Source organism: Triticum dicoccoides, chromosome 5B (genome assembly GCF_002162155.2).
Source record: "Triticum dicoccoides isolate Atlit2015 ecotype Zavitan chromosome 5B, WEW_v2.0, whole genome shotgun sequence".
Classification (NCBI taxonomy): Eukaryota; Viridiplantae; Streptophyta; class Magnoliopsida; order Poales; family Poaceae; genus Triticum; species Triticum dicoccoides.
Window position 1 is genome coordinate 604,042,519 of NC_041389.1, and position 21,258 is coordinate 604,063,776.

At 44.9% G+C, this 21,258-nt stretch overlaps 2 protein-coding genes and 4 non-coding genes across 8 annotated transcripts; 2 read left to right on the top strand and 4 right to left on the bottom strand.

Moving 5' to 3' along the window:
- Window positions 1-1,172: 1,172 nt before the first annotated feature.
- On the top strand, window positions 1,173-1,368 carry LOC119313143. Its single transcript, XR_005151529.1, has one exon. It is a non-coding gene; the product is annotated as a U2 spliceosomal RNA (small nuclear RNA).
- A 2,705-nt stretch (window positions 1,369-4,073) lies between these two features.
- LOC119311980 (pectin acetylesterase 9-like) lies at window positions 4,074-7,292 on the top strand. Of its 3 annotated transcripts, XM_037587695.1 has the most exons (11): window positions 4,096-4,377; window positions 4,500-4,712; window positions 5,029-5,108; window positions 5,190-5,276; window positions 5,405-5,529; window positions 5,626-5,686; window positions 5,807-5,863; window positions 5,972-6,049; window positions 6,135-6,240; window positions 6,562-6,707; window positions 6,779-7,292. In XM_037587695.1, exons 1-11 carry the CDS (start codon window positions 4,203-4,205, stop codon window positions 6,887-6,889), a joined length of 1,239 nt encoding a protein of 412 aa, XP_037443592.1. In that variant the 5' UTR covers window positions 4,096-4,202; the 3' UTR covers window positions 6,890-7,292. The 3 variants fall into 3 exon arrangements, with proteins under 3 accessions (XP_037443593.1, XP_037443594.1, XP_037443592.1); XM_037587696.1 differs by lacking the exons at window positions 6,562-6,707; window positions 6,779-7,292 and adding an exon at window positions 6,411-6,555 and having other exon boundaries at window positions 4,074-4,377; window positions 6,135-6,279; XM_037587697.1 differs by lacking the exons at window positions 6,135-6,240; window positions 6,779-7,292 and having other exon boundaries at window positions 4,074-4,377; window positions 6,562-6,701.
- Window positions 7,268-7,342, bottom strand: TRNAT-AGU. Its single transcript has one exon. It is a non-coding gene; the product is annotated as a tRNA-Thr (tRNA).
- Window positions 7,343-7,883: 541 nt separating this feature from the next.
- TRNAT-AGU lies at window positions 7,884-7,957 on the bottom strand. The gene has a single exon. It is a non-coding gene; the product is annotated as a tRNA-Thr (tRNA).
- A 1,614-nt stretch (window positions 7,958-9,571) lies between these two features.
- TRNAT-AGU lies at window positions 9,572-9,645 on the bottom strand. Its single transcript has one exon. It is a non-coding gene; the product is annotated as a tRNA-Thr (tRNA).
- Window positions 9,646-10,498: 853 nt separating this feature from the next.
- LOC119311982 (NADH-ubiquinone oxidoreductase subunit 8-like) lies at window positions 10,499-13,950 on the bottom strand. Its single transcript, XM_037587698.1, has 8 exons — window positions 13,792-13,950; window positions 13,549-13,630; window positions 12,919-12,972; window positions 12,724-12,815; window positions 12,525-12,638; window positions 11,166-11,233; window positions 10,927-11,038; window positions 10,499-10,836 (listed from the first exon to the last, which is right to left on the bottom strand). The coding sequence occupies exons 1-8, from the start codon at window positions 13,843-13,845 to the stop codon at window positions 10,741-10,743; spliced, it is 672 nt and encodes a 223-aa protein (XP_037443595.1). The 5' UTR covers window positions 13,846-13,950; the 3' UTR covers window positions 10,499-10,740.
- Between the last annotated feature and the right edge of the window lie 7,308 nt (window positions 13,951-21,258).

Sequence of the window (21,258 nt, forward strand, 5' to 3'; positions counted from 1 at the left end):
TCGAAAAAAATTTGAATGCTCACTGTAGCTGCAGATGGCTTGTTAATTTGTGTTGAACGATTGTTAATAAATGTATGCACGACGCAAGCCAATCCTCTGCTATTTTTATCTCTCTTCATAATTTGTGCCATGTATTGGACTTTCTTAACTCAATGATACTTCTAATAGTAGGTTCTGCCAGCGCCTTTAAAGCGAGAAGAAAGCGCCTTTAAACGTGGTGGTTGCTTTATTTATTTATAAAGCGAGAAGAAAGCTTGTTTCATTATTAAGTGGACTCTGCTATTTGTCCAGAACTCCAGATGATCTTCAGAAGATGGCTGCAGCTACTGATAAAACGAGCAAGTCAAGTTGATTTCGATGCTTTTATGTAGGCAACCACGTCTCGTACTTCATTCTTGCCACATACCAACTCAAGGATTTAGAACTGCGAGATACTACTATGAAAGAGTAAAATGTGCATTAAAGATTATTTTTCTTTACTGGACTGAACCTAGTGAATTTTCCACTTTCTACTGAAAAGTTGCTTTTAGTTGAACAACTCACATGCCATGTATTTTAGTTGGACACAATCTGTTTATTCCTAGTTTCATGTATTTTGTCCTGGTGCTGTTTATGTCAACCTTGCATTGTTCAAAAAAAAAAAAACTAAACATTGTAACTGTACCAGTTGTCATCACAGCCGACATTCGTACGTTTTCCATCCATTCAAGTTTCTTGTATCTTGTCCTAGACTCACGTAGTGCTGGAGCGCGGCCGCTGAGTCGCCGGCGTCGTCCTCCTGCACCGCCCGCCGGCCGCCGCACCGGCGCGACCGCCTGCCTGATCCTTCATGGCGCCGGACGTCGCCAACCTCGGCCGATCGCTACGACCGCGCGGAGTCGCAGTTGGAGAGTAGGGAGGAGGTACGGACGAGAACGCGACGGACCCGTGTTGTGCGGTGGCTTCAAGCTCGGCTCGTCCCTACATGTCACAGACAGCGAGCGGAACCAAAGGGAGAAAAGGGAAGCCGTAATACTGGGCCACGGTGTTTTTGTCGGCCCTGTTTGAAGCCCAAACGAACGAGAGGCTGGCCTGCTCTTTCGTCGCGTTCCGTTTAGTACCACCTCGCTTGCGGAGGGGGGACGCGCGGCCGAGGTAGCTATAAAACGAGGGGGAGGGCAACTTTGAAACTCATACCTTTCTCGGCCTTTTGGCTAAGATCAAGCGTAGTATCTGTTCTTATCAGTTTAATATCTGATATGTGGGTCATGTGCCCACAATGATATTAAATTTATTTTTTATGGAGGAGGGTCCACCACAGTGGCTTGCCATTGGGGCCCTCAAGTGTCGTCTGGGCGTTGCACTACAGCCCAGGCCGGCGCACCCCAACCAAATCAAAGTTTAAACATTCATGCCCCTTGAAACTGCATATAAATTTTCTTGGACAAACTCCTATGATCCTCCTCAAGTCACAACATGCTTTGAACAATCTGAAGTGCTCTTGGTTGGCCTCACATTTCGAACTTGATTGAGCAAGGACAAGAAGTGTCACACTGAAGGTAAGATCAGGTTACCATGTTTGTGTTTGCTTTAGTGTCAGTACCGCTTCTGTTGACAGGTTGTTGATTTTCTTGCTGTCTCGAGTCAAACTGGCCTACTCTGTTTATTTGGAACTTGTTTCAGCTGCTGATGGGGAAATTTACAACACCGGCATTCTGAACTTGTTGCAGCTTATGATGGAGCAAAGCTACGATTGAGAACGTTGGTGTATTAACTCTCATCCTTTTTAGTGGTTAATTGCGATCTGATGTGTTGAGCTGAGCTGAGCCATGTGATGTGTTTTGTTTCTTCAAGCATTTCCTTATCCATGTGATGTGTTGAGCTGAGCCACGACTGAGTAGTGCCCGTGCCCGCCCAACTTCACATAAACTTGTTTTCCTTTTTGTAGGTGAATGAGTACAGAACTAATGTGTCAGTAATGTTGAAGAACAGAGATCTGTACCATTTGCATTGCACGTAGATCTTGTTTTGTACTCCCTCCGTTCGGAATTACTTGTTTTGGAAATGGATGTATCTAGAACTAAAATACGTCTAGATATATCCATTTTCGCGACAAGTAATTCCGAACGGAGAGAGTACGTAGTTATACATTTTACACATGCATTCTTAGGAATAATGATAAGGATCAAAGCCATTAAATAAGATGTACTCCCTCCGTTCCCAAATATAAGTCTTTTTAGAGATTCCAACAAGTGACTACGTACGGAGCAAAATGAGTGAATCTACACTCTAAAATATATCTACATACATCCTATATTGTATTCCATTTAAAATGTCTAAAAAAATTTATATTTAGGAACGGAGGGAGTACAACGCTGTATCGCGAATGTGTGACCAGCGTCAGAGGATGCTATCATCTCCTTGTTTTCCTGACTATGCCTGTTATGTATGAATTCCTCACGTACATCATTTTCCCTGATCAGTCTTCTAGAGTTGGAGAATAGAGTAAGTGTTTTGAAGAAAGAACCATCAGTACCCACTGCAGCCATTGGTGGGCTATTCAAGCTTCTGAGCCATGACGGGAACTCGCAACCGAAAAGGACTTCTCTGTCGATGCTTCGAGGGATATCATTGGATACAAAAAATGTCTAAACTCTCATAAAGGACATATACGGTCGATTTGAGGGTGCGCGTTAAAGATTCCCTTGCAACCATATCATCATATATGTTATTTCCACCGTAGTTGCATTTAGCAAAACTTATTTACCTAGAAATCTAAATTGCAAAAATTAATGTATGTTTGCCCCGTTATAACATGTGAGCAATTATCTAGTAAGAGGATCTCCAAAGATGTGCATCAAAACAGACATATCAAATGTCCACCGACAGGTTCAGACGTGTCCACACTCCACAGGCAGCAGATAGGGGGCGGCTATCTGACCCGGTGCACCAAATGTTGTTCATCCAGATGGGCACCCCTTTGAGCTTCATCCAATAATGTGTCAACGTCAAGGGCTAGCCCTCCATCTTTTGGTAAATCGCAGATGTGTGCAGGCTATACAATGACGTGATCATCAAGTTGCAACATCGAGTGAATCAAAGAATTGACCGTGTAGAGCAACAACAAAACTTACGATCTTCATGATTTACATGCATGTTGGCCAACATGGCAACGTTTGAAATGATGTATCACTTGTGAAGTAGCGATTTCACATCCCGACCATGGATCCCATCCAAATTGTGGGGCGTGTACTACTTATGCTCGTGAAACTAAGAATGCACATGCTGGCAAAATATTATGCCCTTTTGCTTTATGCCTACAAACCCCACACTTGTGGCCCTTCACACGCCACAGACCAATAAATCTTCCCTCACCGAGTATCCCTTCCTCCTCAATCGTGCTTGCTTCATTTTAAGGAGGAAAAGGTAAAAAAAACTCAATGACTTTTTACTGAACACTTGCTAGCATGGTGTCCGCGATGGACGACATCGGCAGAAGGCAGACGATACCTGGGTTGCGGACGGATGCAAGGTGCAACGGTGGGTAAGTACAAGACGCCCGAGTGGAGCAACGGAGCTTCGGAAAGAACCGGGCGCTGGCCGGAGTGCTATAGACGCCACGACGGTCTGGTGGGTGCGGATAGGGGGAGAGGGTGCGGGAAAAGGGCTCCGGAAGGGGGGATTTGGATGGGCCGGGTGTGTCAGAGTCCGGTGTGGCAGCCGTCTGGACTCTCTCAAACCTCCCACACGCCTGTTTCCGGTTTGAAAAAAAATTCAAATGCATGTACTGGTCCGTAGACATTCGATACACTGCGTTGCATGTAAAAAGTGTCCGAATCATGTTGTCCGCACATTTTAGCAGCGTTTTGATGCACGGCCATGCCCTGGCCAACTAAAAGTTCCTGGGTCGGATCCACACACACAACTCTCGAAACAAGAAAGTTACACTAAAAAAAAAAGAAACAAGAAAGTTGAAACAGCACAACGAGGCCAGTGGATCTGTGGCCGCAAAAGAAATCACTATTATCTACACTGTACATTATCATCCGCCCCCAGCCAACGAAGGAGCTGACGCCGACGAGACGCTGTTATCCGCACAAGTTTCCATCGTCGACATCCGGCTCCGGTGCATTCTCTCGCCCTTGTCATTTCGCTTTCCAACTTGCGTGTACATACATGCGCGCGCTCACGCACGAGAGAGCCGTCAGTTCTTGGCTTCTTGCATGCCGCCGTTGACCGCCATGGCCCGGCGGCGGGTCCGGACGTGGGCTGCAGCCGTCGCCACGGGTGTGTTCGTCGTCGTCGTCGCTGCTGCTTCTGCTGCTGCGGCGGCGGGGGTCGAGGAGAAGCTGATGGTGGACATGACTCTCGTCCCAGGCGCCGCGTCGACGGGAGCAGGCAAGTCCACGTCCCCTTGAACATATCCTCTTTTCTCCTCCATCCGGTGGCATATTGTCTATGATGTGCATTTCCATTACGGAGTACCAATGGCGGCGCCGCGCGTCTGTGTTCCACTGCAGTGTGCCTCGACGGGAGCCCGCCGGCGTACCACCTCCACCAGGGCTCCGGCGCCGGCGCTCGCGGCTGGCTGCTCCAGTTCGAGGGCGGCGGTTGGTGCAACGACGCGCGGTCGTGCGCCCAGAGAGCCCGCATGTCACTAGGTTCGAGCAGCCTCATGAACAAGCTCGAGGTGTTCTCCGGATTGCTCAGCAACGATCCCGCCATGAACCCAGGTAAGGTACCTCGGCTCAATCCCTGAATTGTCTTTCAGTCAGCAACAAAGAAAACGAACACACACTTCAGAATTCTTCAGCTTCTTGCTTGCACCAAACAGTCACAATAATCCGGTAGGTAGCACTACCAACAACCAAGCTAGCTAGTTAGGTCCATGGTGAATTCAAGCTAACGGTCCTGCAAGGATTAATTGTTAGCATACATCTGCATCAGGTTTTTCAGGCCACTTGCAAGGTCCAAAAATTAAAAGTTCATCAAGTCTCGTCATTATTAGAATTTTTTTTCTGACACGGCATTGGCCAACAATTCAAGCAGATTTTTACAATTGGAATAGAGTGAAAATTCGATACTGCGATGGCGGCTCCTTTGCGGGCGATTCAGAGTTCAGAAATGGTGTAAGTATGCTTGCATTATTTCCTGCTGCTGCATGCGTTCAACAGAAGTTTGCTGCTCAGTGCTTGCCTCTACATATGCAGTCTTCAGTCATCTACATGAGAGGCCAGAGGATATGGGATGCAATCATCACCGATCTGTTCCTGAAAGGCCTTGCGAAAGCCGAAAAGGTTCATCACATCTCATCATTCACAACCTATATATATAATATACCTTCTGCATATTTGTTTTACTGCTCTCAGGCTAGACATCAATTAAGTCGGCCATGGTTTTGAGCAAGTTCTGAATCCTTCATCAGGTGCTGCTCTCAGGCTGCTCAGCAGGAGGTCTAGCTACGTTCTTCCACTGCGACGACCTCGAGGAGCGTCTCCGAGGTGTAGCCACGGTGAAATGCATGAGCGATGCAGGGTTTTTCCTTGATGTGTAAGTTGGAGCAAATCAAGCAAGAAAAAAAAATACTTCTGAAATGTTGACTCTTTTTTCTCAAATGTGTTGAAAGGGCTTAGCGTCATTTCGCAGGGACGATATTTCCGGCCACAGCACCGTCAGGTCTTTCTTTAACGGGGTAGTCGATTTCCAGGTCCTTTTCACTAGCAAAATCCCTCTTCCGGTCTTCCCACAGTAAATTGGAAATATCTCTACGATGCCTTGGACCTTCTTGTTTTGAAATACTTCTTGCAATTTTTCAACTTTAATCTAGGGGGTTCAGAAGAATTTGAACAAAAACTGTTCGGATTCGACGGTAAAATCTTATCAGGTGAGGACTCTTTGGATTCCTATACTCTTCCTTGCTGGTAGAACCGAACCGCATTTTTACACCGCGCTTGTGCTAAACCATGCATAACTTCCCACCGTTTGTGTGCAGTGCTTTTTCCCGCAATATGCGCTTCGGAGCATGAGAGCCCCCTATTTCATCTTGAATTCAGCTTACGACGTATATCAGGTAAAACAAGACATGATACTACCTTACACATTTTTTTCAGCATCCGGTCACTAGTAACTACACATGCTTAACATTTTTTGGACAGTTTTTTCAAAATTTTGTGCCTCCTTCGTCTGATCCTAGAGGTCAATGGAGTCGCTGCAAGGCGGCCCTTAGCGCATGCAGCTCATCCCAAATTGCAACTCTCCAAGGTTACATTTTTGTGCTTTATACGGGTCTGTGAAATGTACATTAAACCAACGAGCGCAAGGGTCTTGATTTAGTTATTGCTTTAACTCTTAAGGCAATTCAACCAATTTGTTGTCCTACATAAATATTCTCTTAAAAGAAGATCCTTGATTTAAGTTGCTGCCTTGAGGACATTAAACCAACGAGCGCAAGGGTCTTGATTTAGTTATTGCTTTAACTCTTAAGGCAATTCAACCAATTTGTTGTCCTACATAAATATTCTCTTAAAAGAAGATCCTTGATTTAAGTTGCTGCCTTGAGGACATTTCTGAACTCATCTCCAGGCCTGAGAAGCGCAATGTTAATGGCTCTGAAACCGTTCGAAGGCGAATCGAAGGTGGGGATGTTCATCAATTCTTGCTTTTCACATTGCCAGAGCGAGTCTCAGGACACATGGTTTGCACCAAATTCCCCAAGACTACATGACAAGGTAGTACTAATAATTATTTACTCCCGTAAGAATAAGCTGTACTTGTTTGCACTAAAATCTTTTTGTTTCAGGCAATTGCGAAGCTTGTTGGTGATTGGTACTTTGAAAGGGGTGCCGCCCAAGAAGTTGACTGCCCCTATCCTTGTGACTCGACTTGTCACAACATTATACCATCTAACTAGGTTAGGCCACTGAGTTTTAGGGCGTCAAAACCTGTCACCGTTGATGGTGCCGACAGTCTAGCTTCGGCTTCTTGGCTTGCTCTTCTCCGTAGTCGAGCTTGCGCTCCAAGACATGGCTGGCGATGGAATTTTGCCATGAAAACATGTGTTCTCCCCCTGAAAGAAAGGAAAAGTTGTTTCATGAGACAAGGTAGAGATCAGAATGCCAGGAAATGTGCAGAAGGCCACCTATATAAGGGCTATCCGCTAATTACAACTCTAGTTATTATAGCCTAATTTTATTCAACAAAAAAAATTTAACAGTACAAAACTGTCTGGAGACCGCCTGGCTTTGTCTTAGATACATGGAAAGAAAAAGAAAAACGAAAGGAATAAAGATGCTTTCATTGAGAGTTGAACTCAAGACCTCCCCGCTTACTAAACGGGTGCTCTAACCAACTGAGCTATGAAAGCTTTTCGCATAGAAATAATTATTTATTTACATGGACTGTATCGTCTTTGATAGATCTAATTACATCAATTTTGTGTTGAGAATGTTGAGACTTTAGAAAATTTGATTCAAGTCAAAACCCGTCACCGTTGATGGGTGCCGACAATCTAGCTTCGGTTTCTTGGCTTGCTTCTCCGTAGTCGAGCTTGTGCTCCAAGACATGGCTGACGATGGAATTTTGCCATTGAAACATGTGTTGTCCCCCTAAAAAAAGGAAAAAGTTGTTTCATCAAACAAGGTAGAGATCAGAATGGCAGGAAATGTGCAGGGGCTATCCGCTAATTACAACTCTAGTTGTAGCCTAATTTATTCAACAAAATTTTAACAGTTTGTCGTTGATACATGAGAAGAACAACAAATTTTTAACAGTTTGTCTTTGATACATGAGAAGAAAAAGGAAAAGTAAGAAAAACAGTTTGTCGTTGATACATGAGAAGAACAACAAATTTTTAACAGTTTGTCTTTGATACATGAGAAGAAAAAGGAAAAGTAAGAAAAAGAAATTGCTTTCATTGAGAGTTGAACTCAAGACCTCCCGCTTACTAAACGGGTGCTCTAACCAACTGAGCTATGAAAGCTTTTGATATAAAATTAATTATTTACTTACATGGCCTATAACGTGTTTGCTAGATCTAATTATATCAATTTGGCATTGAGAATGTTGAGGCTTTAGAAAAATTGATTCAAGTCGAAACTAATATGCGAAGTAAAAAAGAAACGGGGGGAGTGCATTCTAAGAGCTTGAGGTAGACAACATCATCGAAAGTTGTAGGTAGGGGACTAAGGGTCACCAACTTACCATTGATGTTCCACTCATGGACAAGGGACTAAATCTGAAATAAACTCAAACATTACTCCTCCTCATGGATATGTCATAAATCACCAAAAACAAATTAGGGGAATCTAAGAGACGCACTTTCAGTTACTTTGGCGACTTTTGGAAGTCGGAACGAGTCCTTGGTTCTGGCCATGCTAGGGAGGGAGAGAATCAAAATCAACACAATCAAGTAGGCTTTGATTGGGGCATTTGTAGAAGGTGTAGGATTTTCAAACAAGAGGAACGGACGACGGTCCTTAGCCTGGCATCATGAACACCTCACCAACGGCGACATCCACCTGTGGGCTGAGATGATTTGAGATATTGGAACAAGTAGTGCACACGTTTGGTACAATGCATTGATGAAGCCATTTGCGTACAAACTGCAAAGGCCAAATTTTCACGGAGAAAAAAAAAGAAAAAAATGGAATTGCTTTCATTGAGAGTTGAACTCAAGACACCTCACCAACGGCGACATCCACCTGTGGGCTGAGATGATTTGAGATCTTGGAGCAAGTAGTGCACACGTTTGGTACAATGCATTGATGAAGCCACTTGCGTACAAACTGCAAAGGCCAAATTTTCACGGAGGAAAAAAAAGAAAAAAAATGGAATTGCTTTCATTGAGAGTTGAACTTAAATATGCGAAGTAAAAAAGAAACGGGGGGAGTGCATTCTAAGAGCTTGAGGTAGACAACATCATCGAAAGTTGTAGGTAGGGGACTAAGGGTCACCAACTTACCATTGATGTTCCACTCATGGACAAGGGACTAAATCTGAAATAAACTCAAACATTACTCCTCCTCATGGATATGTCATAAATCACCAAAAACAAATTAGGGGAATCTAAGAGACGCACTTTCAGTTACTTTGGCGACTTTTGGAAGTCGGAACGAGTCCTTGGTTCTGGCCATGCTAGGGAGGGAGAGAATCAAAATCAACACAATCAAGTAGGCTTTGATTGGGGCATTTGTAGAAGGTGTAGGATTTTCAAACAAGAGGAACGGACGACGGTCCTTAGCCTGGCATCATGAACACCTCACCAACGGCGACATCCACCTGTGGGCTGAGATGATTTGAGATATTGGAACAAGTAGTGCACACGTTTGGTACAATGCATTGATGAAGCCATTTGCGTACAAACTGCAAAGGCCAAATTTTCACGGAGAAAAAAAAAGAAAAAAATGGAATTGCTTTCATTGAGAGTTGAACTCAAGACACCTCACCAACGGCGACATCCACCTGTGGGCTGAGATGATTTGAGATCTTGGAGCAAGTAGTGCACACGTTTGGTACAATGCATTGATGAAGCCACTTGCGTACAAACTGCAAAGGCCAAATTTTCACGGAGGAAAAAAAAGAAAAAAAATGGAATTGCTTTCATTGAGAGTTGAACTTAAGACCTCCCGCTTACTAAACGGGTGCTCTAACCAACTGAGCTATGAAAGCTTTTGCTGTGGAATTAATTATTGGCTTATACATCAAAGTAAGTTGTGTTCGTCACCGGTCTTTTTCCGAATTTTGTTTCATGACTAAAGCCAGATAACTCTATGGGAAACTCTTTTAAAAATACAGTAAAACTCTGCTGTGCGCACTACTTCTAAGATCTCAAATCATCTTGGCCTTATGACGATCTTATGACTGCGTTGCCAAGTTGTTTATTTTCCTTATGCAAAATGTGAACTGTGTTAACTGTTAAGTATGCCGTAAAATCGCTCAACCACAAGGTAATCAGATGGCTGTTTATTTTCTGTCAACTGTGTTTACTCTTGCATTGTGCTCAGTAATCCATAACTGATACTCCCTCCGTTCGGAATTACTCGTCCAAGAAATGAATGTATCTAGATGTATTTTAATTGTAAGAAATGAATGTACCTAGATGTATTTTAGTTGTAGATACATCCATTTTTATTCATTTTTATAACAAGTAATTTCGAACGGAGGGAGTATAATATAAGAACGTTATTGACATTAGTGTAGTATCAAAAACGTTCTTATATTATGGGACAAAGGGAGTAATACGTACTCCCTCCATCCGAAAAAAATTGTCCCAAGTTTGTCCTTCAAGTGGATGTATTTAGTACTAACTTGGTGTTGAATACATTCAACTTGTCCCAAGTTTGTCCTTTAAATGGATGTAGCACTAACTTGATGTTAGATACATTCATTTGAGGGACAAGCTTTTTGGGATGGAGGGAGTACTACACTCGGCTTCACATTTATGAACGGGCAATCTTAGTCCAGACCAGTTCATAGCCATGGTTGGTTAATCATCATTCATAACAAACGCAAACACAACATATTGACAGGAAAATAAACTCCACAACCAGTATATTGTTCACGATGCCATCAGAGTCAAAAATATTTGAATAATCGCAAAAACATGTCGTAAACCTTTACCCTGGAGCATGCTAGTACAACAGATGGAGCACAGGCACAAAAACATGGCGCCTTGCTTTCAGGTTATGATACAGGTTTGCTTATTTATCGGCTAGTCGAGCAAAACAGGGGAAATGGCAGACCCAATTTAATGGCAAGAGCAAATCAACGGTAAAGGGCCTCAGACTTCAGGTTCTCGGCAATCTCGGTCTCCCAGCGGTCGCCGTTCTCGAGCAGTTTCTCCTTGTCGTACAGCAGCTCCTGCACCATGGCAGAGAATGTTGTGTGTTATGATTCCCAGGGAATGTGTGGAAATAACATCATATGATAGAATCAGCTAGTTCAGTTTACCTCGTGAGTTTCAGTAGAGAACTCAAAGTTAGGGCCTTCGACAATAGCATCGACAGGGCAAGCTTCCTGGCAGAACCCGCAGTAGATGCATTTGGTCATGTCAATATCGTATCTGCAAGACAAAATAAAATATGAATCGTCAGAATGGAGCTTGATTGCAGATTAAGAGCAGTAGATCATCAACGTGGCTTATTTAACAGTTAACACGGTTCACAGAAAATAAACAGCCATTCGATTACCTTGTGGTTCGGCGACTGCCATCTTCACGTTCTTCTGCCTCAATAGTAATTGCCTGGGCTGGGCATATCTGACCACATGTGAAGCCATGTGAGAAAAGGCATACTTATGCATCAATAACTACCACTTCAACTAGTATGAGAAACATCCAACATTCAAGCATCTTAAGCCAATCACACAGTTTTGCACTACTATACATGAGAATTTGCAGTAAGTTTTGAAACTAATCAAAGGCCAAGACTTCAATAACTAAGATTGGTGAGAGTGTTACAGACTTACACGGTACAGCAAGCTACTTCCAGAAAACTATCAGTGTTCAACAAAGTTTATGGTAAATCTAGCAAGGTAGTAGTGGACACATGGTGCCATGGGGGGCTCATGAATTTAACCTTTGTGCGTTCAATTGCAAAATATTATTAAATCTAGATACGATGCTTCTTCAAGAATTTCTTAAACCCCATACGTGCACCAGTTCCATACACCATACTAGATTGAAGAAGCATGTGGCCTAAGAAATTTGAGCTGCAAATATTTTTCTAAAAAAAAGCACCAATAAGCAGAAAGCTGCAATGCTCTTGCTGCCAGTGATCCAGAGCTCAAAGTTCTAACTGCTAACACCCTACACAATCTTACTGACACAAGAGGTTTGCACCATCAGTGTTTCAACCCAGGAGTTGTGGACTCTTCAGGACAGATTCCTAGTCAGTAACCAGCAATTTTCTTGGTGTTTGACATGTCCGTTACCCTCAAAGAATGACCGACAACTGTCTGATTCACGGCCATAATTATGCCATCAATTGTACTTCAAATTGCAATTTAGATTTTAAATTAAATGTTTACAGGCCACGATTTGTTCTCCTTGTACCCATGGGAAAAAGTGATCAATCCCAGGAACTGAAACCCTGCATACAATGGCCAGACTATTTTGAATACTCACAGAACATCAATCTTAATGCTTTACTCCATAAGCACTAACAACTAGAAGGTCTACCGCCAACAAGAACAAAACCATCATGTATTGTAAATAACTTCAAGCAAGTAAGGGATCAAACTTTTCTTAAAAACTTTAATCAATTTCAGTCAGGTATACTTGAAAGGAAACCAATTTTGCAAAGTAAATAATGGAAAAGAGAAGATGACCCTAAGAACTCACAATTCAATACGGAAAACATGGTATCACTGTTATAACATAGCATGGAGTAGTATTACTGGTGCAAACATCAAATTTTCATATAAGCATGGCCTGCTATTACTATGGAGTATGGACCATTTATATCTCAATTTCATTCGGCAGAAGATAAATTCATATGGTTTGCTAACTAATCCACTATTATTGCAAGATTTAAGATAACACAACTTACAGCTTCACATAGTTTACAGGCAATGCATCGCTCTTCCCCAGTATCATAACGCCTGAGAGCATGCTCACCTCGGAAACGGGGGCTCAAAGGGCCCTTCTCAAATGGATAGTTAATCTACAAGGAGTCAAGATAAAAGAACAGTCAACAGAAGCAAGCACGACAATAAGACTAATAGCATGTGTGAAATTCGCCACTTAACTGTAACTTTCCTCTCGAAGAAGTACTTGAGCGTCAGCATCAAACCACGGACCATTTCAGTCAAAAACAATGTATTGATACTCCTTTCAAACACTGAAGAAAGAGCATTAAAATGAGAGGTGAAGCAGTATCCTAACAGCAACAAGGAAAATAGCCAACAGACAATTGTATGCCCATATAAAAAACATATACTCACCAGCACTCCAATCTTTGGCGAGCTCTTTCGCAAGCTGTTCTTTCTCCTCGTCCTCTGATCATTAAAGAGGGCAGCACTTTCAGAGAACAGTAGCATCGCACAAATTTAAATTCAATATGCAACTATGCAAACACAAATCATAGCATGGAATTAGTGTTTGAAAGAATTAGGCCAATTAAAATTTGATACTATGGTCCATCATCATCAGCAAATGGCTTTTAGTTGTAAAGAACAGGTTCTCCTAAAACCAACCGGATGCAGCGTGGCACAATTTTTGAGCATTTCATATACGGTGTCAGGCAACAGTGTGCAACTAATTAATACTCCCTCCGTTCCAAAATAGATGACTCAGCTTTGCACTAACTTTAGTATAAAGTTAGTGCAAAGTTGAGATCATCTATTTTGGAACGGAGGGAGTATAACCGAAGATCTGTTCCAAAGAGTTTCAAGTGCAACCCTAATTCCTCGCTCACACGCTACCGTATGCACCACAGGACATAGAAAATCAATCACTTTGAACACACGGAATGCGTTGAAATCATAGGACAGAACCGACGAAGCCCGAACCGCATTTGATAAGTAATAACAATACCGAACAGCTCAGTAAGAAGAGGGGGAGAGGGCGGAGACCTTTGAACCTCTTGGGCGCCCCCGCGTCCATGTAGGTCCGGAGGTGGCCCTGCATCGCCGTCGCGGACGGGCCGAGACGCGCCTGAAACACGGGCAAACCACGGAATCAGACGGACGACAACGCGAACAGGAGCGCGGAGCGGCATGGCTCGATCTGGAAGCCGGAGGGCGGACGGCGTAGATCTAGGAGGGCGACGGCAGGCAGGGGAGGCGGGGCAGGGGAGGGTTAGAAGGGTCGCTCACCGTCTGCCTAGCGCGGAGGGCCAGGGCTGCCTGCCGGGCTAGGAGCGCCGCCATGGTGGCGTCGTCGGCGACGAGGAGGCGGTGGGTTCGGATCGAAAAGGGGGGTTGAGGTGGGCTGTGCACTGCGGTTAGTGGCTGGGGGGATGTCCGGGTGTGGAGAAAGAGGAACTTGCAGCTGGGCTGGGCTGGGCTGGGAAGTGCAGCACTGCCCAGACAGGGCCTTCTGTGTGTTCAAGGCACTACGTACAGAGAACGTCTCCTAAAAAAAGTACCTTCAAAAAAAAGTCTCCTAAAAAAAGTACGGAAAATACGAAGAACATTAGATGTAACAGAAATTACAACCAGGTCGATGTTAAAAATAAAGAAATTACAACCAGGTCTATGGACCACATAGCTACGACTATACACACTGGAGCGAGCGGAAGACGCACCACCATCATCACTCCTCCCTCACCGAAGTCAGGCAAACCTTGTTGCTCGCAAAAGAGGATTCACATGCTAGAGCAAACATAATTGCTATTCATAATAAAGAAATTTGCTACACGTGTCCATTAATTGTCATGCTACAGCAGAAAAGTGTCGTGTTACAACAGAGAAAAATACCATACTAGAAGAGAAGAGAAAAAAAAATGCCAAGACAAACCCACTGTCATATAGACCCTACAAAAAGATTAACCCATAGGCATATAGGGAACTCAACTTCAATGCTACAACCAGCAGCTCGAGTACCACGATTTCTCACGGGAACAACAAAGGAGGAAGGGAGTTTGGAGCGGCCGAAGGAGATGTCCAAATCATGCAGTTGGGGTGCATTTGGTAGGTTGAATATACCCTAACCAGGCACCGGGGATGCAATTTTGGCTGTTTGGATGCTTGGCTTGCATGGAATCTTGACCCATACGAAACTTAAAGCACCTCTGGCATGGCTATGAAGGATTGCTCGAATCGACTATTTCCAGTGAGTCGGGCCCGAGCGATGCAAGCGAGCACACATGGGTGAAGGTGGCTGCATGTGCGGGGACATGCGGGAGACAACGTTGGTTCCCGAAGCCGCAGCATAAATCCCCTCATCCTTCTCTCACCACTCACTCCAGCCTCTCTCCATTCTCTCACTAGCGATGGCGATCACATGATCTGGGTGGCATCGACCACCGGCTTCACCACCCCTCAACCAAGCGTTCATCAATGGCGATAAGCCCTTTGTCCCTTGTGAAAGATCGATGTAGGCATCGATTACACTTCGCACATTCAATTTAGGCATGGATTATACTATTTGTTCATGGGATTTAGGCATCGATTGAAGTTCTAGGCTTCGATGTGGGATCAAACAAAGCGTATCCGATTAGGGATTTGAGGAATGTGAATGGGATTTCGAAGGATTTTCATTAACAGGGGGTTAAATCGACCACAATCCACTCTTATGTCCATTCAAATCCAATGCAATTGAGCAAGAGCTATAGCCTAGGCATGATGAGCGTAGAGGCGCGATGAGCGACATGTAGGTTAATGCTTGTACTCGTCGACTTCTAGCGGATCGTGGAGTAGCTACGCTCAGGAACCATGGCCACCATCTTGACCCCCACCACCTTCTCGTCATCATTGTCGTCCCGGTAAGTAGGAGCTACGACAAACTTGTATTTGTCCTATCTAGCTCTCTGACATGGATCAGCTGACCATGCCTCCTCCATCGCCCATAGTAGTATGTTCACTGACATATCACCTTTGTCTGGGTCAGGCTATATCGCCTTCTTCTCCATCTCTGTTGCATTCAAGAGCACAACTCTTGCCTCCTTGACCATCTCGTCCACGATCTTGAACCAAGCAAACACTTCCATCATCTTCACAAAATTCCTATGGTCACCAAGCAAGCACCTGAGGATGAGTGTCGTACATGCATGGTCAGTAGGGTAGGGGTTCATGGAGCTGGAGCGGTGGTGAGAGAGAGATAGCTCAGGAATTGGAGATGGTAGAAGACTGGGAGAGAGACATAGAGATGGGTGAAGTGGATTGCGATGGTAGATAAATGGGGGCTTTGTAGGTTGAAGCGATAGGTAGATGGCATGAATGAATGTTGAAGTTCGGTTGTCATAAGTGCGGTCTAACGATGCATCGGCTGCACGGATGAACAAAGGTTGAATATGAAGTGTAGTAGATTTTCAGCATACCTCTACCATTGATCTTGTTCATATGTGTATTACATTTTGATCAGCGTCTAAGGTACCTCTATTGGCCTCTTGTTCATTTTTTCAACACAAAATGACAAGCTCATCCTTGGCAACTCCTCGAAGGTTAACGAGGTTCCATCGGCCAACTTCGAGAATGGCAAGGCAGTGCTAGAGGTCAGTAGAGCCTCCAACAAGAGGCCATGTAACTATGGACATTTCCATGAGTACTCTGGGCCGATGCACTTCTGCAAGGTCATTCTTGCTCCCTGGGTTGAGTTGAAAGCACAAGTGCTCCTTGGGTGATTTTGGTAATTAATGTCAACACATCTTCCGTTGGACTAATTGTTTTATCAAGTATATTTCAGATAAGTTCAACAATGGAGTGGCAAGGACAAGAGGGTGTGTAACCCTTTAGAATGATAAGGACAAGGATTGGCAAAAGCTGACTCTACATTTTTGGTTAAGTGATCCAAGATCACATTGAGTCCATAGGAAAGCCAATAGTATTAAAAGGGGATGAGGTGTTGCTTAATGATCTTGTTGCTCAAGTGCTTAGTGATATTGCTCCAAAACCCACAACCACTTTCTCCATCCAAATATGTCCAAAACCTAATTCCCAACTCGGCCCCACCAATATTTCCTATCCAGAGCCACCGAGTTCATCTTGACATAGCCACTGCCAAAACCCTAACGATTCGGTCATACTGATACGGATCTCGGTATCGCCGAGATGGCCTTGCCAGCGCTCTGTGAGTTGTTAAAATCATTTTGATCTCACCAAGAAGTTGCAATCGGTCTCAGTGAGTTGCCTTAACTGATTCTCTGTTGCTCATTGCATTCACTTCGGTGCCACCAAGATGATGCAATCAGTGCCACTGAGATGAAGTTTGCCCTAAGCCCTAGCACATCAGTCCCACCGAGTTGTTCCCATCAGGCCCACCGATATTCCTAACGTTCATATTTTTGTACAGATCGGTGCCACCGAGTTTTCTGATTGGTGCCACCAAGATGGGTAAAAAGTGTGTAACGGTTAGATTATGTGTGGAGGCTATATATACCCCTCCACCCCTCTTCTCATAAGAGAGAGCCACCATAACATGCCTACACTTCCACCATTTATTTTTTGAGAGAAAACCACCTACTCATGTGTTTAAGAGATTCCATTCCTACCATTTGAACCTTAATTTCTAGCCTTCCCCAAGTTGCTTTCCACTCAAATCCTTCTTCCACCATAGCCAAATTTGTGAGAGAGAGTTGAGTGTTCGGGAGACTATCATTTGAAGCACAAGAGCAAGGAGTTCGTCATCAACACACCATCTATTACCTTTTGGAGAGTGGTGTCTCCTAGATTGGTTAGATGTCGCTTGGGAGCCTTCGACAAGATGTGGAGTTGAACCAAGAAGTTTGTAAAGGCAAGGAGATTGCCTACTTCGTGAAGATCTACCTAAGTAAGACAAGTCCTTCATGGGCGATAGCCATGGTGGATAGACAAGGTTTCTTCTTCGTGGCCCCTTCGTGGATGGGGCCCTCCATGGACTCGCGCAACTGTTACTATTCATGGGTTGAAGTCTCCATTAACATGGATGTATGATAGCATCACCTATCAGAGCCACGCCAAAAATTCTCCGTATCTCCATTGCGTTTGCACACTCCAATCCCATCCCTTTACATTCTTGCAAATTGCATGCTTTACTCTTTCCGCTGCCAATACTCTTGGCATGCTTGCTTGAGATGTATTGTGTGCCCTTTAACATGTGTTAAACTCAACCTTAACTTGAAAAAACTAAAAACTGCCACTTTTACTTGTTAAGGGTCTAATCCCCCTCTAAACCCTCTTCTCGATCCTTTCAATTGGTATCAGAGCTTTGGTCTCCATTGTTTTGGTTTAATCGCCATTGGAGGAAGATGAACGAGTTTACGCTCGGGAGTCTTAGACATAGAGTGCCTATTCTTGATGGGGAGTTTTATAGTTCTTGGAACAAAATGAGATTCTTGGGATTTTCAATGAATATAATTTGAGCAATTATATTCTTAGCCCTTACATGCCTCCTATTGATCCTTTGAATCCTACCCCCGATGAATATCTTGACATGGTTCACAATCTTAGGACTATTAATCTTATCGTTAGAGGATTGCCTAGAAATATACTTATTTTCTTGCAAAACTTTGAATGCACATGTACTATATGAAATTATCTTGAGGAACGCTTTCCAAATTACTCTTTGGAAAATCTTAATGGACTACTTGAAAAATCCATTGCTTTTCATAAGATTAAGCATAGTGATCCCAAGTTTGGTGAATGTCTATTTGAGCTCCATGATCTCATGTGTTCCAAGGGTGATGTTGGAATCAATAGTAGCATCATCTCAGAGACAATTAGAATTCATAAACTTGAACATTGTCATGGTCATAAATCTAATGAATCACTCGACCTAGGTGATGATCATATATGTGATGATGATGATGACATTGAGCACGGTTATTATGATGAAGATGGAGAAAGTGATATTGACTATGAGAAATCTTAGTATCATGGCAAATCGTCGTGATTATATGGTCGGAGGACAAGAGTGGATTCTTGATACGTCTCCAACAAAATTCCCTGGTTCCACAGGAAGCTTCTATGCAGCACACTTTGACAAATGATCAGCTATACTGTTTTCCGCACGGGGTACATGCTCTGTTTGTAATCCGTCAAAGTGCCCCTCCAATCTTCTCACTTCCTTGACGTATGCCTCCATTAATGGACTTTGATAATCCTTGTTAGCTTGCCTCACCACCAACTGTGAGTCTCCTCGAATGATCAGCTTCTTAATTCCCAATTCTACTGCAATTCTGAGCCCGGCAAGGAGCCCTTCATACTCTATTGTATTGTTGGTAGCTTCTTCCCGCGCAAAATGCATCTGGACGTTGTACTTCAAGTGCTCCCTGGAGGGGGCAACAAGAAGCACGCCAGCCCCCGCCCCTTGTAGGGAAAAGGCACCATCAAAATACATAATCCATTCTTGGGGTGATTTCTTGCCGGGGACAACTTTCTCTGTCACTTCCTCATCAGGGGGTGGCGTCCATTCTACAATAAACTCTGCCAACGCCCTGCTCTAGATAGTTGATGTGCTCTCAAACCTCAGATCAAAGCTGGATAGATCCAAAGCCCACTCCACTATTCTGCCGGTAGCCTCTGGGTTTTGGAGTATCCGCTGCAACGGGAAACGAGTAAGAACCGTGATCTCATGGGCTTGGAAGTAATGGCGTAGTTTCCTTGAGGCCATGATGAGGCCAAAGATCAACTTTTGCACGCCAGAGTACCTCGACCTAGCCCCCTGTAATAAGGAGTTGACGAAGTACACTAGACACTGCACCACTTTCTTCCTTGCCACGTCCTTGGGGTTGCCATTGTTGTCATGCTTGCTGCCGTTCTGATCCTCATCTGGCCCCGCCGGCCTCTGCTTACTCTCTTTCTCATCCACTTCTCGCTGTGCTACCAAGGCTACACTGACCACTTGGTTTGTTGCCGCCAAGTATAGCAATAACGGCTCCTGGGATTTGGGTGCGACCAAGGTAGGCACAGAGGACAGGTACATCTTTAGACCTTGCAAAGCTGCATCCGCTTCAGGGGTCCACTTCATGGGACTCGCCTTCTTCAAAATCTTGAAGAACGGCAGGGCATGCTCGACAAACTTGGAGATGAATCTGCTTAGCGCGGCAACCCATCTCGTCAGGCGCCTGACATCCTTGACTGTCCTTTTTTAGGGGTCCTTGGCATCCTTGACCGTCCTTGGCACTTGGATCTGCTCGTTGACCTTGATCTTGTCGGGATTGGCTTCGATCCCCCTGTGGGACACAAAGTATCCAAGTAGCTTGCCGAATGGGACGCCAAACACACATTTCTCTGGGTTTAGCTTCAGGTTGATCTTGCGCAGATTTGCAAACATCTCCTCCAAATCCTGAATATCTTCAGGTTGATCTTATGCAGATTTGCAAACGTCTCCTCCAAATCCTGAATAAGAGTTGCTCTGTCCTTGGTTTTGACCATAGTCTCATCCATATAAGCCTCAATATTTCTGTCGGATTTAGGGATCCGCAAACCCGTGAGAGGTTCAAACTCTGGGGTGCGTGCGGAGATCTCTTCCTACCCAGCCTGCCTACTCGCGATTCTCCTAAGCCTAGCGCGTCGGGATCAAAGAGACACAAAGACACAGAGGTTTATACTAGTTCGGGCCACCATTGTGGTGTAATACCCTAATCCAGTGTGGTGCGGTGGATTGCCTTGTAGGTTGCGGATGAACTAGTACAATGATGAACTAGCCTCAGGAGGTGAGGTGTTCTTGAGCTCGAGAGAGCTGGTGTGGTGGAATGGCTAGTGTCTGAATCAGATGCCCTTCTATGGTGGTGGCTAGTCCTATTTATAGTGGCCTTGGTCCTCTTCCCAAATATGAGTGGGAAGGGATCCCACAACGACCGGTTTTGGAAGGGGACAAGTAGTACAGTCTATCCTGACAAAAGTAGTCTTCGCCTGCAAAAAGCCTCTAGTCGTGACACTGCAGTGGGCTCGTCAATGACCTCTGTCCTGCCGTCCTGGCGGTCTTGGTCTCGTTGCACTAGAATGGAAACCTTTGGGTGATTCCTCGGGACTCTGCGCCTGTCGCTTGCCTCCTTTGCACCGAAGTGGAAACCTGCGCTCTGCGCCCACCTGGCCCCGCCTGGCCTTGGTCGTCATGGCTCACGTCAGCTGATCCTTGTGAGGTACTTGCATAGAACCCTCCGCCCCTCAGGAGCCAGCCTGAGGAGGCCGATTCCTTCGAGGGTCTTGGCGTCGTTTGCCTCGCGAGGGTCTTGCGGTGTTGGTGTTGAAGCTGGGCCGTACCAGGCCATCGATGGAGCCACGTGGTGGGCCGCAGTCAGGCAGGGCTGGGTGCCCCCGAATCCAGGACGCCAACAGTAGCCCCCGGGCCCAAGGCGCGCTTGGACTTGGCTTCCAGGCGAAGCCAAAGGGCAAGTGTGGAGCGCCACGGGCCCTAACCGCCTGGGCCTTGATGACGCGTGGCGATTGATGGGACGTGGGCGACTCCGCTTCCCCATGCTGCCTCGGCAACTGTTTTCATCTGACAAAAGGGGGTGCCACCTTCCGCCAGGCTTTCATTGCCCCTTCTTCGTCTTCCTCCAGATCCCCTTCTTCTTGGCGAAAGAACTCACCCGATCTGCCGATTCTCCTTCAAATCTCCTACTCTATGGCCGCTAAGAAAACTACGGCTTCCGCCTCAGCTGCCGGGCCCACCTGGTACGAGCCTGTGCCGTTGCCGCC